Here is a 17,219-nt window from a genome sequence, read left to right on the forward strand (position 1 = left end):
ATCCCAACATTTCTGGAATTGGGTTTTTTGTTTCTGTTAATGCAGCTTAAATCCAAATTCCGAAATGGCACATGACAACTGACTTGAAAATACATGGGAAGAGCCGACACATGGTCCATGTGATTCCAACCCTCAATGTTCCACAAAACCGAACAACAGAGCACCTTAACGATATTCAACTTTACTGTAAGAAGCTTTTTAATTTGATTTCAAAAGAGGGTGCTCCACTTTTTTTTTTTTTTTTTTTGGCAAAAACACTTTTCCATGATTAACTCCAGCACATTGCAGATACAAGCTAAACATCTGGTTTTCTCATATCTGCCAAATTTGATAGTTTTGCTGAGTGGCAGTGATCTATTAGGCTAAATAACCCAATACATTACAATGATATTTAAGACTATTTGTTCACAAACTGTAACAAGTTTATTTTTCTAAAGTAAAAATATTAACATTTAATTAAAGTAGTAAGTAAAAAAAAAAAAAAAATTTCATGTCATCAGTATACATATATATTCATGTCAGTACATCGTATTGACACACAAAGACACTTTTTTTTTTAAATTTTTTTTTTTTTAACTAATTTCTCGGTTTCTGAAACACCATCTATCAGATTAACACCTTTTAAAATAATTTATGTTCCAGTTCAGCTGTTCAATATATGGCCTTTCACTTAAAGTCAATATGATCATCTGAGAAAATCTTTCCCACCCCTTGCCCATTTCTACAATCCATTCAAAATAGCTATGCAGCAACATCACATGAAGAATCTTTTTGTTTCCAATTACAGATACCTTTTTTCTTAAATAACACTAAAACTCCGTCTGAGTCTTCCACAATTGTCTGACCTGAAAACATTAATTAAAAAAATACTGTGCTGTGTTGGGATTTTGGTTGAACTTTTTTCTTTTTTCTTTTTTTGTCAAGCACTTTGCTACCCTCTACTGGGCAAAGCAACCTCTGCAACTGAGGAAAAAGCGCTGTGGATGAAGATGCAGAGCAGAAACTGTCACACTGATATGAACAAAATAAGTAGAGAATCATGCAGGTATTTTAACACCCCCATCCCCACCTCCACCAACAGCAACGGCAGCCTATACCTAAAACAAAATATGCAAGAGTTGCATTACTGCCAGCCAGACACTTCAGAGACATTGGCTCTGATGACAAATTTCAAGCACCTTATAGCTTTATTCCAACATTTAGAGCACACCATGACCTATATTTTCCACAGAACCTACACATTTTTCCACTCACTAACAATCAGTGTGCAATAATGGGCCTGCAGTGAGACAATCCAGGCACAAAAGGAGCTTTTACCTGTCGTTTGATGAAGCTGGACGTAGTGTCGGAGGATGTGCTGCCATCTGAGCGTTTGAAGCGGCTCTTGCGCTTAGGCAACTTCCTGGGCAGCTGTGAGGAAGAAAGAGATGCACACAGGTGAAGAGATAAAAAGGGGAATGGGTAGATGGATGGCGATAGATAACGGGATGCAACAACTCTCTAGCAGTAATACTGGCAGCAAGGCTGACTATAATTATTTCAGTGCTTTAGTTACTAATTATTTTGCAGATTTGTATTATTCATACAAAAAATAAATCTACTGCTGGCTTTTAAGGACTGCAAAAGACAAAATGTATGGTGATTAAGTGCAAAATAGCTGCTTTGCACCAAAGCAAGCAGTAACTCTGCCAGAATCACACATATTTCAGGGCTGCCTTTATTCGGCTTCACATAGTGGTTTGATTAATGCAGAGAGCCCCATCAAACTGAGGAGAAAGCCTTTCAGATTCAGGCTACAGGTGAGTCCAGAGTCACGGCCTGCACATTTGCACCAATATCCTGCATGAAAGTCCCATAATGTTACTGGTGTGTGCTGGTTTCCCTGCACTGGAGTGGATGAAGCGTAGCACGGAGGGTAAAAATGCACTGAAATAAATAATAAAGCATCAATGCAAAGGCCTGATCTGCGAGTTGAGATCAAAACAGCAAATGCATCGACACCCAAGGAGGTGTTAAACTGTGTATCTGTGTTTAATAGCCATAATATGAGGATACATGACCGTTCACCGGCTCAAGCATCAATCTGCAGTTTCAGAAAAGGCGGAGGTGAAAAAAAGGGAAAACGGAAAAAAGTAGCTCGCTGCCAAAACGCGACGCCTCAGCTTGAACAACAAGTAGCATCTGACACACTAATTAACCATTTTCCTCTTTTCTCGGTGAAGATAGAGTTAGATGCGAGAGAAATGGGAGTAAAGTGAGCGGATTTACCTGGAAATAGTGCGACTGGGAGCCGGTTTCCACGGCAGACAGAGGGTCTACGGGCGATTTGGACATTTTGACTTGCACCATATATTGAGAGCGCAGGGAGGCGGGATGCACATAGACATGGGTTACTGGAGGAAACAAGAGGCATCAGATACAGTGAAGAGAGCGAAGAAGCGGCAAGCGGGAGGGGGGGAAACGGACACTAATATCCAAACTCAGCTGACGGGAAGGCTAGCTCATACTCCCGAATAAAAACAAAAAAGTCTGTGGCGGAGAAACGTAAAGGGAGTGGGGGAAAATACAGAAGCTAAAATAAACCGTTAACGCTGAAGCATCAGCGCACGAGCGAACCGTACAGGCCCGTACTAAGTGTGAGACTCTGCCGGGGGTGTCGGCGTTGATTAAAATGACACAAAAATCAATTCAGACCTGCTTACAGGCAACATTTGGCTTCTTTCTTTTTTAAGAAGTGCCTGGCTTCAAACAAACGCCGTGTTCCTTCTCGTCTGTGCATAATATTTGCTTGTCAAAGAAGGATTCAAATAGTTGAAACCGCAGTCAAATAAATGTGGAACCTTCAAAGAGGGCAGCTTTGAAGTCATATTTTAGAGGAGAGGTGGATTTTAGTTGAACGGGTTTGTTTTTCTTTGATCACCTTTGCCTCAGTAAAAGTGGTACTTTCTCACGAGGCATCATTTATAGTGCTTTATTGGTGATTGATAATAATTTATAAATACATTATAGGTCATTTAGGAGCTATTAATCACAGATACCCAGCAGTCTAATAGATTACGTAGTGTGAACTTGGATTATATGAAACCTAGTTAAGCTCGTTTCAAAATTAATCCATCTGAAATCAGTAGGTTTAGATTAATGCAGGCGTGCAAGCCAGGACTGGCCTGCTAAATGTTCCAGTATGATCGACTAAGATAAGATAAGATAACCCCTTATTGTCATTGCACAGTCATACCTAGTAGGTACAATAGTACAACGAAATTGGAAACTGTCCCACGTCGACACTAGGCACAACTAAACACAACAAAACACAACACAACACACCTTTGCAACGTGTAAAAACCGAGGCTAGACTTTGCATTGCAATTTGCACCAGGAAGCGCTGTGGTGCAAGTAATGTCTAGTAATGAGAGTTTTATCATAAATTTAGGTCACTTTTACAGCTTTCTTCTTTTAAAACCTTCTATACCACACTCAAGATTGACGCTGATGTGTGTCTTTAGGTTAGATAGTTAAGATAATAGTATCTCTTTGTTATGACAGTAAAAGACATATTGGTGAAATTGCACATGATCGGTTTGATTTATTAAGGTTACAAATCCTGTCAAATTATCTGTAGTACAAAGAGTAGGCCTGTCTGTGTGCAACAATACAGTGCACATTACTAATGCTGAGATGTGTTCAGTGTGAGATTTCTAACTGACCAAAAAAAAAAAAAACCCCCTGAGGGTTACTTTTGTCTGTTGATCAGACAAAAGACCTGGGCTGTAGTTTCAGTAGGTCAGGCAGGTCTTGGCAGTACCTCAAGACCTCAATATGAAAAAGGGGAAGGGAAGCAGCCAGTTGGGCAAGTAAGAGATCAGAGCAGGGGTTGTGGAAACCTGCTCCAGCAGTATGGTTAGTGTGCAACGGCAAGGTCTGTGTACACGATGCATACCAAAAGTGCTCTATTGCTTTTGTCAATGCTAGAGAGAAGTCACGACAGCACATGGACCCAGCAGTGGGTCTTCTTGCAGCAACCTGGGACTGGCAGAAAGTTTACCTGGGGAGACATCATAACCTTGACAAACCTCAGACCTGATATGGTGCTAATATCAGACTCACTGAGGCAGTTGGTGGTCCTGCTAGAATTGACCATCCCTGAGAAGACCAGATGGAAGAGGCTTCTTGCCAAGTAGAAGAAGCTTACAGGTGAAGCAAGGCATGGAAGACCCATTGTACCTCACTGTACTAGCCCATGAAATTGCTCAGGATCAAGGGACTGAACATCATTAATGCACCCGAGAAGACATCAAGATGGCAGTGGACCAAAAGGGGAGATCTGCAGATGACTTAAGCCACCTAGACACAAGCTGGAGACGGATCACCCGTGGCTAGGTTGCCTGGGTACTGGTGTCTGATGTTGAAAGACCTGAAACACCTGATGACGCTGGGTTTGGTTGCACTGTGGGTTGTGTGTTAAAACAAGCACTCTCATCACTACCTTTTGTCCCCAAAATAATTAAAACTGTTATTTACTGTTATTTGTTATTAATGTTGCTGTTTTGTCGAGCAGTCTTTAGGGTTTCCATGCAGAAGTGCTTTTTGAGCTGCACATTTCTCGTTCAACTCAAATAATTGAGAAACATGTATATAAGAGAATTTAGTAATTTGAGAATCACTTTCCACCACTTTCATATTCTACAAAAATCTGCACAACTTTTTTTTTTTTCTTGGTAGTGATTTGCAGTTTTCCATTTTTGACATTCTTCTTTCTTTCGCCCTTTACCCCCAGTACAGGCCATGAACAAGACACCTCCAGAGTTTTCCCTCTGGGGAGAAAACACTCTGCCTAAAGCTAACACTACACATAAACTACACATTTCCTATCAACCATAATAAGAAATAAAAGTGAAAATATAAAATTGAAAGGATAAGTGAGAAATTAAGTGCTATGATATCCCAGGATAATCAATATTTTATGGTATCTTAGATGGGAAAGGGTGGAACATAAAATTGAAAGTTGAAATAACAAATTGATTTCCCTTGGACTGAGTGTCAAAGTATGATTTTTGCCATTACACCTTTTAATCTTTAGTGTAAAATTACTTCCAATGCATTCGTAGATAAAGTGTAAAAAGAAACTGCAGCAGTGAGACCTTTCAACAGCAAACTGCAGCAGCAACAATTTCATAACCAATGAAAACAAACTGAAATTTTACCCTTACAAGGACATGTATATTCTGAAAACTGAACCACAGTAGATGATGAATAGCCTGACCTGTCTTAAGAAAAAAAAAAAGTTTAGTTTTAACAAAATGTGTCAGTTTTTCCACATTTGGTCAGTCTGCTGTCATTACAAAAACAAAACAAACGTTTCTACAGTAACTACAAGTCACTCCTTATTTTAACCACCTTACTTTGGTGTGGTATAGCAGGAAATGGGAAATGAATTTGTCAGTAAGAAAGTGATGTAAGTGATTGTGATTCAAATCTCCGGCTTGGATAAACAACCACTTTCATAACACGACACCATTCTTCATGACTTCCTTTCCATTCTCCACCAAGCTCCCTAGAGTAAATACAGTGAAAACTACAGAAACCATGCACACCCGCCTTGTCTGCATTACAAAGTCATCCTGTTTGGCTGGATTGGGCTTTTTTTTTTAGTCGGTTTTCGGGTCTGTGGGCAATATGTTTGATACCCCTGGGTTAAATCTTTTATTTCTCAATAGTTAAAAGTGTGCAAATATAAAGTGATCAGATGGCCAGCAACTGAATTATGTGTGTTGATTGTAAGTTATGCTTCCAATAGTTTGCCTGCTTTTAAGACCACAGTATGTCAAGAGTTGGTCTGCTTTGCTGTTATCATTTCACATTGAGGATGTTAAAAGACAAGGACTATAAGCTGTAAAAAGCCCATTATAGCTCTATAGCTAGTTGAGTTACAGGCAATTTTTAACCTTTTTGTAAATTCAGTAAAGTCATAAATACCCAAACAGTGACACATCCATGGTGTTTTCATTTGTGATATAGTCAAATTTTATTCAAATTAGTTACCTTTCTGTAGCTGTTTTGTCTGCCTGATGGCTTTTTTAAGATGCATGCAGATCCAGTTTCTCTTCCTGTTGTTAAATGTGGACCTAAATATGAACAAGACCTTTCTTATTCCAAAAAATACCCAGTAAAAGTAATAGAGGTGATCCATTTAGCAAAACCTACAGAAATCATCCTGTAGAAGGTAAGATGTTTAGTTAGCCACACTTAGCAACAATCAGCTGTTTGTGTATCTTGTGACACCAACCCCCCCCCCCCCCCCCCCACACACACACACACTCACACTATATTTGCTTCAGTTTTCACCCAAAGCCTGTCCTACAAAGATTCCAGTTGCCCCTTTCCCATCAATATGGTTCTGGTGCAGAGATGGTGCCCATGGTACAGGGCTCCATCAGTAATTCCAGATTCCACATTCAAAATAATTTCATTAATTATTTATTATATTTATCTTAGTTTTCCCGAACAGCAGTCCTTTTTAACTCGGACAGCTGGCAGTTTGCTATTCAAACTCAGAAAACCAAAGATCCTAAAGCTAAATCTAAATAATAACAAAGCTTTAACAACACCAAGCTTTGACTTGAATTATTTAAGCACTTTAAAAACTACAGGCGAACTTTGAATGGCGTTTATTGACCAGATTGAGCTATAAGAGGCCAGGATTGCAGCTTTCTTTATGCTGACATAACAATTCAGTGTGTCAATATGTTTATGCTAATTTGGTTAAAATGACAGGAATATGTTCCATGCAATAAAAATTTTAAGTGCAATATTAAACATAATAAATTCTGACATGGACACAAGTTGTACCACCAAGTCTCTGATGATTTTATAACTAATCAATTTTACCACAAAAAACCCCCAACTAACATGTAGTGGTCTTTTAAAAATTTGGAGTGCATTTATTTTTGTTATCTAGCATTCGTTTCATGTGTTGTCTCTTTAGGACAGTAACGTATTAGATTATGTCTATTATATCGCAGTTACTGGCATAACTTTAAAAGATGGTTGTGGGACGTGGCGTGAAGTGCATCTGTGTTCTGGGCACTCAAGTTCAAGTTTACAGCTTAAATACCAGTGTTAATTTAAGCTTGTCCACTGTAACCTGCTAATTTCTGTTTGTTTAAGGCTCAGTTTTATGAGTTGTCAGCCTTTGTAAACACCACTGTAGTGTCCTGTCTGATTTAGTTTAGGCACTGACGATAAATCAGGAGGCACTGCTTAGAAACCAAACCCTGTTCATCTCCAAGAAATGACTGTGATTACAGAGTTTACAGGAGCTGTTGGATTTTACTGTAAACTTATATTATTTTGGTTGTTTTTAATTAAATCAGAAGCAAGTGGAAACTATATACAGAACAAACATTGTTTAAAAGCTGATTCCATTTGATTTTCACAGAGAAAGCTGTGAGAGAACTAACTATATTGTTTTGAATGTATCTATGTACTGCAGGTTGTATTCTTCCAAAGAAGGCATCAACCCTCTGAGGTCCACATGTAAGTCGGAATAGGTGACAATCCTAACCTTAACTTTAACTCTAAACCTAATCCAAATATATAACTCTTTATATAACTTTTTTTTATTTTGTATAAATTATTCATTAAAGTACAATTGGGGGGGGGGAAAAGAGAAAATAATCAATATAACTGCCCCACATCAAGAACTACTACTCTGTTTAATTTCTAAAAACAAGAAACTAAGAAGAAGAAATATATGTTACAAGAACAAAATATTTTAACTAAGAGAGTATTAAATATATATAGAAAAAATTGTAGTATTAGAAAAATGTTTGCGTGATTTTTTTTTTTTTTTTTTTTTTTTTTTTTAAAGAAAAAAAGGTCAAGGCATCATACATACATGCATCATATATACCCAATTAGGGTACATCAATATAATAAATATTAATTAGCACAACAAATGTAAGCAAGAGTAAATAATTCAGTATTAATCAAAATACACTAGAGAAATAAATGTTCAATTTTAAAATAAGAATAAGTTATTCAAAAAAAGTTTAACTCCTTCGTCTTTGTTGTGGATTACAAAGACGAAGAAGAAAATATCTCTTCCTCACAATCTTTCAGATCTTTACATATCAAGCATAAATGAGGCTTGTGTGTAGTAATAATAAAGTAAGTAATAATAAATTGAGCTTGCCATACAATTATAATGTGAATAGAGCTGCTACAGGTCTTATAGCTTAATTACATAAAGAAATAAGCTATTTACCATGTATAAAATCATGAAATAACATACTGTTAAGATTTTTGTTTTGTTTTAATCAGCTAAGAGCCTCTTATTTTTTTTTATTTTTTTTTATTTTTTTGGGGGGGGGTCCCCCATTCTGAAACCAAACCTAAAGCATTGGATTTGACTCATTACACAAAAAATCTGTGGATGTCTCTGACCTGACCCTCTCACATTTAGCTGTATTTGTTTGGTACTTTTAGAACTTTGCCATATTTAATGAAGCTATGCAAATCTGTAAGGGGTCTTTTTTACTAGCTATACATATTTTAGAGTAACAGGCCCTGGGGTACATGGAGCGTCTACATTTTGTTCTTTTTTTAACTTTAACATTTTTCCAGCACGTTTGAGCTCTTATAACTTTGTAACGCAGGTGATAGGCATGTTACATTTTTACAGCTGAAAAATACATTTAAGCTCTGTTAAAAGCTGGAACTAGTCCGACTTTTCAATGTAAAGCCACTGGTCTAACAAAGAGTAAAAGAAACAAACATTGGCACCCAGGATGTTTGATCTGTTTTCTCATATTTCACTTGAAAAAAATACCTCAATAAATACATTTTGGGTAAACTTTAAAGGTTGTCATGTTGTGTAGGTCTTATAGCTTATGGCTCTGAAACAGAAGAACAATCACATTTTCTATATAAAGATTTAGACAGTTAAGTCCTGAAGAGATGTTTCGAAATCCTTGCAATGTGAGCACACAGAAGGGATTGCAGAGATCAAATTAACATAATACTGCTTTTCGCTGTATGTCTGTCTCCATAAATTAAAAGATAATAAATACAATTACTACACTGGTTAATTCTTTACTCTCTCACAGATCACAGCAGGTGTTTGACCTGCCCGGCTTGCTGCAGACTTCACCTCTAGAGGGCGTGCCGATTGAAAGCGGGAATGAGAGTGGTGTGAGCAGCAGCGGCGCGCCTCGGCGGAGCGGAGCTGCGCCAAGCAGCCAAAGTTAGACAGCATTACGCCGGAAATTAGAGGATTTTCATGTCAAAATAAAAGCCGAAAACGCCACAATTGGAACGTGCGAGGACCACAAGAAGTGAATAAGCTGATGCAATAGTTGAGATTTAATGGAATAAAACAAGATAGGCGTGAAGAACAAACCTTCATACTCATTTTAGTCAATTTTCTTTTAGCTGCTGTCAAGGTCCTTTTTTTTTTTTCTTTTCTTTTCTTTTTTTATTACTGGGTCACTAGATTAAATGAACACCCAGATAAGAAGCTATGCATTAAATATTTATATAAATGAATGTAGTTCTTTTAGTTATTCATCAACTTGAAAACTGGGTGTTGCAAAAATATTGTTTAACTTGCTGCTAAAACTTGTTTTAGTTTGTAAAAGAAGGCCTGTTGTTCTCATCCACAGAAATCCTTACATGCATACTATATGTAACACTGTGAGGTAAACTGTGCTTCAAAGCTATTGCTTATTTTTTTTACAAACACAGACCTTCATGTTTGTCTAGAGTCCCTTATGTTTTTATTTGCAATATATAGTTTTGATTAAAAAACCCATCATGGGTCTTTGAACTTTACTGCACAGAAGAAGTTTAATACTAAAAGAATGGATTCCGATTCTGCTTCTGAAACTGGGCTAAAACCTGCAAAGAATCACATTAGTCCTGTATTTTAATTAGGGGTCAAATTGTTTAACAGCTGGCTTGCATCAATGCGATAATATAACTCAAACAGAATTCATTATGAATGCTTTTTTTCTAGTATGCAGGTGAAATCTTATTATATCATGTGATCAGAGTTTGTAAATTTAAGATATTTGGATGGTTTAACTATATTTAAAAAAAAAACGACACACCAATAATGTTAAAAGTTTTCTATCAGAATCAGAAAGCTTTAATAATCCCTAAGGAAATTATGTGGTTACAGTTGCTCCAAGACAGTAACAGTAACAGACTGAACAAAATGAAATAATACTGTATATTACAAAGTATAAGAAATAGCTGTAATTATAATGATTTAACTTGGCAAGAGTCACATACATTATGTTCACCAAATATAACAGTGGTTCTAAAACATTTTCTATGATGTCACCCTATAGAAACCAAAAACATTCAGGGCCTACAGGGGTGCAAGTGAATTTACAGGTAAATAAAGCATCAGCAAAATGCTGCTTGTTTCTCACCCTTAAAGATAATTTTCAATCAGTTTGGTTTCACTTCGTACTTTTCCACTGATCATCTGAGCCTCTAACACTTCGATAACTACTGAATGTGTGTTTATCAGAAGCATGCACAGTGTGAGTATGAGTGACAGCACTGGCTGATTTCCAATCCTCTGCTAGGATTTCAACTTCATACTTTTACTTACATTCTAGGGGTTTTTTATATTAATGCTAAATACAAAATAAAACAGTCATTAAGAGTTTAAAAACAATTATAATCACAGAAAATATCCATGGGAAAATAAAACAACAATAATTTACATACATTTTATAACTATATTTTGCAAAAAAAAGAGCAAAGAAAATAATAAAGGTTCTAAACAGTCTTTCTCGTGCAGCCCCACAAGTTTGCGCCCTTTTTGACAGACGTAAACATTGGTCCTGACTGACCTCTGCCTCTTTAAACATCAGCCTAGGAACGCAGTTTGCCAGCAGATCGTTTTGTGCTTCGTACATAACCCGTGCTGTGTTAAGATCAGCTAAATCTCTGAATTGTAAGATGTGTAGTTTTTATGTTCCTTCTGTCAAATACGTTTAGGATTCTTCTGCAGCGGCAGCAGCATTTGAGTTTGAAAACCGTATACGGAAGTGTGATGTTTGTACTCCCCCTGTCTTGACAGTGGTGCTGGGAGCCGAGAGGGTCAGGGGGAGGAGAGGCAAGGGAGTGGAGCGAGAAGACGACAGGAGGAGATCCACCACAGGGTGACCAATTTAACCGGACCATCCTTGGACCGCTAGGCTACAAATGGTCCTCCACCCTGGGCGCCACCACCGACAACCACCGCGCCGAATCGGATCGTGTGCTGCGCTCCTGTCGGCGGATAGAAAAAGATGATCTCGGTGAGTCCGTCCTTTTTTTTAAAAAAAACTGCTGCTGCTGCTGCACACCGCAGGCCGACATATATAAAATATGTTCTCCTGTCACACAAACGTCTCGGGCGCTGTTGCGCTGCGCCGCAGACGCCCGTGCCACCTCACTGTCAGTACTCCATTTGTGCTGAAGTGAATGACATGGCTGGCGACAGTTGCTGCGAGGCCTCTGCTTCACATCGGCGGCGGTGTGGCGGCGGTGGTGGCAGAGGATACGCGGCCAGTACATGTTTTCCACTGGCGGCCAAAAACAACATATCTGTGTAGCAGTGGGGAAAGGATGAGCCGCATCACCCGTGCGCCTGTGTTTCCGAGCACAGCTGACAGCGCTGACGGGTGTTTACAAGGCTGGCTTGCATCTCGCATGAGGCGCTCATAATGATTCGGATCTTTTTAATGACATAACTTTAAACTCAAACACCTCTCTTTATGCGCTAATTGCGTTTCGAATGCGGTGGATTTCTTTCTTTTCTTTTCTTTCTTTTGTAGGCGATCGCTCGCTTTCCTTGCACTGACTGATGCTGAGGAATGTGCAGCAGCAATAATATAAATATAATGCTAATCTGTTTATTTATCCAAGACTCGTGTTTGTCAGTGCACTAATCCTGTGAGCTATTGCTTTGCTGCAGACTGAAGGACAGAGGAGGAGAAGGAGGAGGGGGGACGACAAAAAGAGAATAAATCGCTGACAGAGGCGTGTTGTGTCCTAAGTTGAGATACGGGACGCGGCGGAATGGTTTTATGGTCCCCGCTATGGTTGTCACACAGGCCGTGGTGTTATGTAACAAGAAGCCTACGCTGTTTGAATGCGGGCCCTCACACACGGCCTGTCTGTGCATGGCATTTAGGCACAGGATCGCAGGCACATCATCCGCACATGAGCTAAACAGGGCCGCAGAATATGCGTAAATTGCCCTTTCAAAATCCACAGCGTACCTTTGGTCCCCCCACCCACTACCAACTGCCTGATCCTATTTTATTTCCTGCATTTTTATCCTCTGGATGAGAAGTGCACCACAGGGAGAAAGAGACGCGTGCATGCGCGCCCTCGGACATGTCTACTGCCCCGTAATGAGTGACTTGAATGCTCGCTGTTTGTGGCCAGTTGTCCGGTTTAAAATGCCCCTTAGGAATCGGTCGGTCACCCCCCTTCTCACCCCCCTCCCCGCCTGTCCTAGAGCCAGCGGGGAGGGATTGGGGGGCGGAGAGTGCAGCCAGGCACCATGCAAACACAAGCGGCTGGCAGCTCCGCGACGTTTGCAAATGGGCATGAGCTGGTCGACCTTGTGCAGGGGAGCGAGGGACGCAGCCGGGGAGGTGGAGGTGGGAGGAGAGGGTAGGGAAATGTGTGTGTGTGTGTGTGTGTGTGTGTGTGTGTGTGTGAGAGAGAGAGAGAGAGAGAGAGAGAGAGAGAGAGAGAGAGAAAGAGAGAGAGAGAGAGAGAGAGAGAGAAGGGTGGTGAGGTGGTGTTGGTGGTTCTCCTTGAATGTTGTCGATACGCTGCCAGGGAGGAGGGATAGGCTACAGCTCGGACAGATACGTGCCAGAGAAGGCGCATGCAGGCAGCAGGATATAGCGAGGAAAATCTATTTTTGCTTCAACAACACATCGTGCCTCTCTCCGGTGAAAATACCGGCCGAGGAGGAGGAGGAGGAGGCGGCGGCGGGTGCAGCAGCAGCAGAAGCGGCTGTGCGTTTCCTGCGTTATGCGTTCGACTCTGCACTACGGAGCTGAGGGTATCTGGCAGACAGACGTTTTATAACTCAATAAGGGACTTTAACAGTGCTTACAGTGAATGATTACAACGCCAAACTGTTATTGTGTGTATTTTCCATGACATGAGAGCTCTAATAGTGATATCACAACAGGTAGAAACACAATAAATTTGAACAGGTCAGCACAAATTCCCAATTTAATTCCACAGACATGCCCATTTTAACAGACACAGTTCTGCACGTCCTAATCCATATTCTTATTCTTGGACTCAGCTAGAGTGGCTCTGGATTCAAAGTTATCCTTTATGTATCATTGCTGAAGTTCAACCACTGTCTGTAAAAACTGGCCACCCTCTGTTTAAACCAACCATCCTATAATTAATTAAAGCCAGCATGAGTTATTAAACAAGACATTATCTTATACACAGTATAGCAAAATGCAGTAGTGAGTAGTGAAATTAATGATTTTGCTACTTTAGGCATTTGCGATCGAAACAAGCAAACAAAAATAGCAGACAAAAGTGAACTTTTATTAACAGTAATTTGAAAGGGAAGTTGCTGGGCCCATTTCAAGCTTCACAATATTAAACTTGAACTCTGCTAGAGTAGCTTTGCATAATTCAAAGCAGTTTGAAAATAATCCTTGTCTATCTCCTTGGCCTTTGTGCAGTCCCTCAGTTCATTCTCTGTCTGAGACAAGTTGTTATAGCTCATTTCTTCAGTTGGAACATCTGTGTGCCTGACATCACCACAATACAAATGTCTGCTTTTGTTGACATCATACAGAGCCAGAGTAGAAAAAAAATGAAACATTACTCTGAAGTTCAAGCTTTTGCCTGTCAGGGGTTGGTTCATAGAATTGCTGACCTCATTATTTGAAACTTGCTTTGTCAGGTCATTGTTAGGCCATCTGGGGCTAAGGTTAGGGTTAAGTTTTGGTTAACGACCAGCCTTTTTTATGGATTATTTGATCATTTGAAACACCCAAAAGAAAAAGCTTTAAAATGTAACATTTTCTAGTTTGTGAAAATGTAAGTATTTAGCAGGTGGTCACAACAAAACCCAATCCTAACAGGTTGCAGATTACCTGGTACATGTTAAGAGGTTATCATGTTATATTACAGTATACGTATATATAGTACCAATCAAAAGTTTGGTCATAGTCATAGTATTTCTTTATGATGGAAACAAAAAACATTTCAGCTGTCAGTCACCGACAGCAACTCGAGCTTTCTTCACCGAACTGAACCAGGAAATTGTGCCTTTAGCCAAATATGTGTACCTTGGTTCAAGCTTACTTTGCTGCCAAATTATTGTTCTGGATAAATCATTAACAGCCCAATGAGAGGAAAGCAAAACCCCAAATACACCTTAAACACTTTCACTGCCAGAGGATTGTTTTGAACTTACCAAGGACTCAGGAGAAAGTTAGTTTTTTAATACCATCGCATGATGTAAGTCGCCGGCGCAGATAGTGTGAAAGACAGCAAAAGAATCATCAATTTGAAGATTCCACTTCCAACCATCACTCATGTTTTGTTATGACTTTTAATTGTTCAGAATTTTCTAAAACACTTAAAACACAAATTTTCTTTTTGTGTGTGATGCATGGATACGATTTTCTTTCTTCTGTGGAGCTCACGGGGGTCATTCTCTTGTAAGGTAACATAAAGGCAGGCATTAGAGTGCCATATGCTATGTTTTCTTTTGGTTACCAAATATAACTGATAATAAAAATATGATTATGATTATCAAATTAAATTAGAAGACAAAAAAAAGTTTCTCCTAAACTTCATGGCATTAAGAGAGATGTAATATTCGAGATCATAAACCACATAAAGTAAACATACATAGAAGTCTTTAAAGGTTAATAAAACAGAGTGTGCTCTGAGTGTTGTCCTGTTAGATGGAGAGAAGCAATTTTCAGGAAAAGCACAACTCCAAAAGTTTAATTTCATTTATTCTGGAGTTCACAAAAAATCCCTACTTTTAAATTTTATCCAACCAGACGACAAATTACATGTAAGAAAATGTATGTATGAAATGCTGTGTGTGTTATGTACAACTAAAGGGAAAATATAGGTGAACAACTTGTGATTTAATCCTGCCGTGCCCCAGATCCTGTCATGTTGTATATGCTGCTCCTGTCTTGACAGTGTCCTGTTGTCCGGCTGCATTTATCTCCATTTTTCACTCGTCTGTTTATTGTTGATTGTGATTATCAGCAGAGCTTGAAGGAACCTTTCTGCATCTTCAAGCCCACCTGCCTTCAAATTTCTGTGTTTATATCAGAGGATGTTTTGTTTTTTTGGTCTTTTTGTGTGTGTGTGTGTGGGGGGGGGGTGTCAAACGGAGCAGGTTCTGGTTCACCTTAAAAAACCCACACCTACATGCTATTTTGGGCCCCCTCCCCCAACTCTGAATCCATTTTCAGACTATATCAAGTGTGTCTGGTTTTCCAGGAAATTAGATTTATGTGCATTTTGCTCTCAGTATGATGCATTTTATTTCCTGTCAATTTGCGCATGGAGAAGCTTTTTTTTCCCCCTCTAACGAGCTATTAAAAGAGCTAAACGTGTGTCAGAAGAGTTTATTAGTATGACTACTAGCATCAGTGACAGGCTGCTTGTGTGTTTCACCTGATTACTTAAAAATGTTTTTTTTCTTTTGCTTCACCTTTTCCTGTTTGTCACCGTACAATCTTCTGTGTGTGTTTGTTTTTTTCCCTTTAGACCCAGCAGGAGCTGTGGAGATAGGCCTGGCAGCAGAGACTGGTCATCTTATTAATCTTGGTCTCTGATCACTGGCTCTGGCACAAACATCTGGAGCTTTGTGCGCCATTTAACCCCCATCCAGTCACTCCCACCCTGCGGCCCTGCAGCGTGGCTCCTAAAAACACCTCCTTGCGTCTTCAGAATTTTGTCCACGGGGATAAATGAGTGAACCGGCTGCAGGGGAAAGGGCTGGGACATGTACCAGAACCCCAACAGGTAAACGAACAACTCCTCTACTCCAGGCGAGGCGAGGAGTAAAACGGTGTTTTGGTCCTCCACTTTGGTATCAGTGCTGTGGCTGTTATCTGAACTGTTCTTGTACTGAATGTTTTTCCTCTCTGCTCACACAGAATGTCCTGGTTCAGTGGTTTCCTAGTTGCCAGAGTGGACGACCGCAAGACTGCGTGGGGGGAGCGCAATGGCAAGAAGTCCAAACGGAAGGGAGGCTCATCTCTCTGCAACCCACGTTACATGAGCTGTCTGCGGGACCCCGATGCTATGGAGCCCCCTTCCGGAGCCCCCCTCCATCAGCACCACCGCGGAGGGGGGGCAGGGGCCATGGGAGGTGGGGGAAACTTCGGCGTCCGTTGCGGATGGCAGGAGGACCACTATGGCAAAAGGGGAGGGGCTCCGAGCGAAGGTGTGGGGCTGAAATCGGTTGACCTGGGCTTTGAGGATGGGGAGTTAAAAGGGAGGAAAGGGGGATGTAATGGAGGAAGCAGCGACATGGGCGACGAAGGTCCCAACGGCGCAGCGGGGGTAGTGACGGCTGCGGACTGCTGGCTCAGGGTGGTACGAGTATTCCAGTCGAAAAAATTCCAGTCCCGCAAACTGGAGCGTCTATACCAGCGTTACTTCTTTAGGCTGAACCAGAGCTCCTTGACCATGCTCATGGGGGTACTTGTGATCGTGTGCGGCATCATGCTGACCTTCCACTGTGTCCACGCCGCCCCTCACGTGGCCTATTCGTCAGCCCTTTCAGTGGCGATGGCACTCTTTATGGCTCTAATGGTAGTGTGCAACCGCAATGGCTTCCACCAGGACTACATGTGGATGGTCAGTTACCTGGTGATCGGAGTCTTAGTGTCCGTCCAGGTTTTTGGGGTGCTCATGGTGGCACCCAGGAGTGCTTCGGAAGGCATTTGGTGGTCCGTGTTCTTCATCTACATCATCTACACTCTGCTGCCTGTGAGGATGAGGGCGGCGGTACTAAGTGGAGCAGTGCTGTCCATCATACACGTGGTCACCACCTGGCAGATCAACCAGGAAGACAAGTTCCTTTGGAAACAGGTAAAAAGCCTGATGTCTGAATGTTCTGTGGTGTCTTTGCTTTTCATGTGAAGCGACACAGATGGCCAACAGTAGTTGCTTTTTTTTTTCGTTCTGTG

General features: G+C 40.5%; 2 protein-coding genes and 1 long non-coding RNA gene across 5 annotated transcripts in view; 2 read left to right on the forward strand and 1 right to left on the reverse strand.

Annotated features, from left to right (window-relative positions):
- The window catches only part of LOC120719134 (voltage-dependent L-type calcium channel subunit beta-4-like), a 26,946-nt gene extending 24,391 nt beyond the window's left edge, over positions 1–2,555 (reverse strand). For all 3 annotated transcript variants that reach the window (XR_005692624.1, XM_040008092.1, XM_040008094.1), the window contains exons 1-2: positions 2,269–2,555; positions 1,318–1,410 (exon numbers count right to left, since the gene is read on the reverse strand). Coding sequence is in view for 2 of the 3 variants with exons in the window: in XM_040008092.1 (XP_039864026.1) it covers positions 1,318–1,410; positions 2,269–2,349 (174 nt within the window). In the remaining variant the exon portion in view is untranslated. The remainder of the gene's footprint in view (positions 1–1,317; positions 1,411–2,268) is intronic.
- The window catches only part of LOC120719135, a 6,776-nt gene extending 2,253 nt beyond the window's left edge, over positions 1–4,523 (forward strand). Inside the window, exons 2-3 of the long non-coding RNA XR_005692625.1 lie at positions 925–1,045; positions 3,970–4,523. This is a non-coding gene — a long non-coding RNA (uncharacterized LOC120719135). The remainder of the gene's footprint in view (positions 1–924; positions 1,046–3,969) is intronic.
- A 6,564-nt stretch (positions 4,524–11,087) lies between these two features.
- LOC120719039 (adenylate cyclase type 6-like) overlaps positions 11,088–17,219 on the forward strand; it is a 51,306-nt gene continuing 45,174 nt past the window's right edge. Inside the window, exons 1-3 of the mRNA XM_040007892.1 lie at positions 11,088–11,312; positions 15,790–16,047; positions 16,182–17,121. Coding sequence (XP_039863826.1) covers positions 16,028–16,047; positions 16,182–17,121 — 960 coding nt within the window. The 5' untranslated portion in view covers positions 11,088–11,312; positions 15,790–16,027. The remainder of the gene's footprint in view (positions 11,313–15,789; positions 16,048–16,181; positions 17,122–17,219) is intronic.

This window comes from Simochromis diagramma, unplaced genomic scaffold (genome assembly GCF_900408965.1).
Source record: "Simochromis diagramma unplaced genomic scaffold, fSimDia1.1 OVJJ01000545.1, whole genome shotgun sequence".
Lineage (NCBI taxonomy): Eukaryota > Metazoa > Chordata > Actinopteri > Cichliformes > Cichlidae > Simochromis > Simochromis diagramma.